Source organism: Salvelinus namaycush, unplaced genomic scaffold (genome assembly GCF_016432855.1).
Source record: "Salvelinus namaycush isolate Seneca unplaced genomic scaffold, SaNama_1.0 Scaffold2963, whole genome shotgun sequence".
NCBI lineage: Eukaryota > Metazoa > Chordata > Actinopteri > Salmoniformes > Salmonidae > Salvelinus > Salvelinus namaycush.
Genome location: NW_024059856.1, coordinates 25,001 through 30,082, shown reverse-complemented (window position 1 = coordinate 30,082; position 5,082 = coordinate 25,001). Strand labels below are relative to the sequence as shown.

Here is a 5,082-nt window from a genome sequence, read left to right as displayed (position 1 = left end):
TCTCTCTCTCCCTAACACCATATATCTTTCGCTCTCTCTCTCTCCCCTCTGTCTCTCTCTCTCTCCCCCCTTCTCTCTCTCCCTAACCCCCTCTCTCTTTTGCTCTGTCTCTCTCTCTCTCCCTCTCTCTCTCTCTCTCCCTAACCCCCTCTCTCTTTCGCTCTCTCTCTCCCCCTCTCTCTCTCCCCCTCTCTCTCTCTCTCTCTCTCTCTCTCTCTCTTCTCTCCCTCTCTCTCTACCCTCTCTCTCTCCCCCTCTCTCTCTCTCTCTCTCTCTCTCTCTTCTCTCCCTCTCTCTCTACCCTCTCTCTCTCTCTCTCTGCAGGTGTTGGTTGCGGTTGGACACATATTTTATATGGAGTTTCATAGGCCCTGCCACGCTCATAATAATGGTAAGACACACACACACCCCAACAAACACACACACACCCCAACACACATACACACACACACCCCAACACACATACACACACACACCCCAACACACACACACACACACACACACACACACACACACACACACACACACACACACACACACACACACACACACACACACACACACACACACACACACACACACACACACACACACACACTGTATATTCCTACTTTAAAAAGAACTGGGTATTAAGTGCTGCTTAATCTCTGTGAATGTATGCAGGGACTTAATTATACTGTAAGAAGAGAGATAGCTGGTACTATGGTTCTATAAGTCCATAATAATTCTGGTTCTGTGGTTCTATAAGTCCATAATAATTCTGGTTCTGTGGTTCTATACCTCCATAATAATTCTGGTTCTGTGGTTCTATAAGTCCATAATAATTCTGGTTCTGTGGTTCTATAAGTCCATAATAATTCTGGTACTGTGGTTCTATAACTCCATAATAATTCTGGTTCTGTGGTTCTATACCTCCATAATAATTCTGGTTCTGTGGTTCTATAAGTCCATAATAATTCTGGTTCTGTGGTTCTATAAGTCCATAATAATTCTGGTACTGTGGTTCTATAACTCCATAATAATTCTGGTTCTGTGGTTCTATACCTCCATAATAATTCTGGTTCTGTGGTTCTATAAGTCCATAATAATTCTGGTTCTGTGGTTCTATAAGTCCATAATGATTCCTTCTCCAGGATTATAGTATGTATATCTCATCCATACCTCTCATATGAAACACCTATCTGTATTCATCAGTAGCACACGGTGTGGCGTGTGTAGTGAATAGGATGGCGTTTGGGACTAAGCCTTAGTTAGCAGCAGTATGTCCATCCAACGGTTCTATTCCTGGAATCCATCTTTCCAAAGTTCCTTCCTTCTTTCTCAGAAAAGTTATTTACCTTCCATTGTCAACAGAATGTTCACAGGTCTTCTGGTGTTCTAGAATGTTCCGCTGTGCTTTGTCTGAGCCAGACATGAGAGATAGAGAGAAGAGAGAGAGAGAGAAGAGAGAGAGAGAGAGAAGAGAGAGAGAGAGAGAGAGAGAGAGAGAGAAGAGAGAGCGGGAAGAGAGAGAGAGAGAGAGGGAGGAGAGAGAGAGAGAGAAGAGAGAGAGAGAGAGAGATAATGAGGATGACACTGAACCAATTAGCTGGATGTCAGTGTGTATTCAGGGCTGCCTGGTGCTAGTAAACTCACCACAGAGATAACACCAAGGCCAGCTCTGACAGCCAGAATGTGTAGGAGGAACGCAAGCACTCACATACACACACACAGACTCATACACACACAGACACACACACACACACACACAGACTCATACACACACAGACTCACACACACACACACACAGACTCATACACACACATACACACACACACACACACAGACGCATACACACACACACACACACACACACACACACACACACACACACACACACACACACACACACACACACACACACACACACACACACACATATAGCCAGAGAGAGGTGAAGTGTTGAGGAACTGTAGAACCTGTCTATGAGATGAACATCCCCCAGAATAAATCCAGTCTGGCCACTGAATATAGGCTATATACATCATATTTACTGTTCATTTACATGTTTATTGTACATACATCTACATACAGTGCATTCAGAAAGTATTCAGACCCTTGACTTTTCCCACATTTTGTTACGTTACAGCCTTATTCTAAAATATATTCAATTGTTTATTTTCCCCTCATCAATTGACACACAACACCCCATAATGACATCACAATACCCCATAATGACATCACAATACCCCATAATGACATCACAACACCCCATAATGACATCACAATAACCCATAATAACATCACTATGCCCCATAATGACATCACAACACCCCATAATGACATCACAATACCCCATAATGACATCACAATACCCCATAATGACAACACAACATCCCATAATGACATCACAACACCCCATAATGACATCACAACACCCCATAATGGCATCACAACACCCCATAATGACATCACAACACCCCATAATGGCATCACAACACCCCATAATGGCATCACAACACCCCATAATGACATCACAACACCCCATAATGACATCACAACACCCCATAATGGCAATGCAAAAACATATTTTTATAAATGTTCATAAAAAATTAACAAATTAAATATCATGTTTCCATAATTATTCAGACCCTTTACTCAGTACTTTGTTGAAGCACCTTTGGCAGTGATTACAGCATTGAGTCTTCTTGGGTATGACGCTACAAGCTTGGCACACCTGTATTTGGGGAGTTTCTCCCATTCTTCTCTGCAGATCCTCTCAAGCTCTGTCAGGTTGGATGGGGAGCGTCGCTGCACAGCTATTTTCAGGTCTCTTCAGAGATGTTAGATTGGGGTCAAGTCCGGGCTCTGGCTGGGCCACTCAGGGACATTCAGACACTTGTCCCGAAGCCACTCCTGCGTTGTCTTGGCTGTGTGCTTAGGGTCGTTGTCCTGTTGGAAGGTGAACCTTCGCCCCAGTCTGGGGTCCTGAGCTCTGGAGCAGGTTTTCATCAAGGATGTCTCTGTACTTTTCTCCGTTCATCTTTCCCTCGATCCTGACTAGTGTATACATGGACATATGCATGAGTATATTGAAATGATATTACAGTGTCTTATATAAAAGCTATGTTGAAATCCTGACAGGTGTGTGTGTGTGTGTGTGTGTGTGTGTGTGTGTGTGTGTGTGTGTGTGTGTGTGTGTGTGTGTGTGTGTGTGTGTGTGTGTGTGTGTGTGTGTGTGTGTGTGTGTGTGTGTGTGTGTGTGTGTGTGTGTGTCTGTGTGTGTGTGTCTGTGTGTGTGTCTATTTCAGCTGAACGTGATCTTCCTGGGTATCGCCCTCTATAAGATGTTCCACCATACAGCTATCCTCAAACCAGACTCTGGATGCCTGGACAACATCAAGTAAGTCTGTGTGTGTTTTGCATGTACACGTGCCTGCATGCATGTGTGTGTGCACGTGTGTGTGTGTGTGCGCACGTGTGTGTGTGTGCGCACGTTTGTGTGTGTGTTCAGGCTTGCGTCTGTTTGGACTGTACGTGTGATCGTACTCTGTGATCGTCTTTTATTATCCTTAGTCACTATGTCATTATTTAGTCATTATGTCATTATTTAGTCATTATGTCATTATTTAGTCATTATGTCATTATTTAGTCATTATGTCATTATTTATTCACTGTCATTATTTAGTCACTATGTCGTGTCATTATTTAGTCACTATGTCATTATGTCATTATTTATTCACTGTCATTATGTCATTATTTAGTCACTATGTCATTATTTAGTCACTATGTCATTATTTATTCACTGTCATTATTTAGTCACTATGTCGTGTCATTATTTAGTCACTTTGTCATTATGTCATTATTTGGTCACTATGTCATTATGTCATTATTTAGTCACTATGTCATTATGTCATTATTTAGTCACTATGTCATTATGTCATTATTTAGTCACTATGTCATTATGTCATTATTTAGTCACTATGTCATTATGTCATTATTTAGTCACTATGTCATTATGTCATTATTTAGTCACTATGTCATTATGTCATTATTTAGTCACTATGTCATTATGTCATTATTTAGTCACTACGTCATTATGTCATTATTTAGTCACTATGTCATTATGTCATTATTTGGTCACTATGTCATTATGTCATTATTTAGTCACTATGTCATTATTTCATTATTTAGTCACTATGTCATTATTTAGTTACTATGTCATTATGTCCACCATTCACTATGTCACATCTCCTCACTAAGATATCTACATTGTGAAACAATATTTGTATCACAAATGGTACCCTATTCCCTACGTAGTGCACTACTTTTGACCAGAGCCCTATGGCACCCTATTCCCTACGTAGTGCACTACTTTTGACCAGAGCCCGCTGGGTAAAACGTAGTGCACTATATAGGGACCAGGGTACCATTTGGTACAGAGTGACTGTGTAATGACTGCAGCTGCATGTTAGAACTCTGACTACAATCCAGTCAGAACTCTATGAGTCTGTCAAAGGGCTTAGTTTAACCTGGCGTTCCGCTAGCGGAACTCCTCCCACAAAGGGCTTAGTTTAACTCAAACAATATGTCTGAGAGGGGGGGTTGGGAGGGGGATAAGAGACCAGAGGGGATTAGAGAGAGACAGAGAGGGGGGGTTGGAGAGAGACAGAGAGGGGGATAAGAGACCAGAGGGGATTAGAGAGAGACAGAGAGGTGGGGTTGGAGAGAGACTGAGAGGGGGGGTTGGAGAGAGACAGAGAGGGGGGGTTGGAGAGAGACAGAGAGGGGGATAAGAGACCAGAGGGGATTAGAGAGAGACAGAGAGGGGGGGTTGGAGAGAGACTGAGAGGGGGGGTTGGAGAGAGACAGAGAGGTGGGGTTGGAGAGAGACAGAGAGGGGGGGTTGGAGAGAGACAGAGAGGGGGATAAGAGACCAGAGGGGATTAGAGAGAGACAGAGAGGGGGGGTTGGAGAGAGACAGAGAGGGGGGTTGGAGAGAGACTGAGAGGGGGGGTTGGGAGGGGGATAAGAGACCAGAGGGGATTAGAGAGAGACAGAGAGGGGGGTTGGGAGGGGGATAAGAGACCAGAGGGGATTAGA

General features: G+C 43.3%; 1 protein-coding gene across 1 annotated transcript in view; it reads left to right on the top strand.

The window, feature by feature from the left end:
• The first annotated feature begins 330 nt into the window (after positions 1 to 330).
• Positions 331 to 5,082, top strand: part of LOC120039729 (adhesion G protein-coupled receptor L3-like) — a 27,215-nt gene continuing 22,463 nt past the window's right edge. Inside the window, exons 1-2 of the mRNA XM_038985133.1 lie at positions 331 to 391; positions 3,291 to 3,382. Coding sequence (XP_038841061.1) covers positions 389 to 391; positions 3,291 to 3,382 — 95 coding nt within the window. The 5' untranslated portion in view covers positions 331 to 388. The remainder of the gene's footprint in view (positions 392 to 3,290; positions 3,383 to 5,082) is intronic.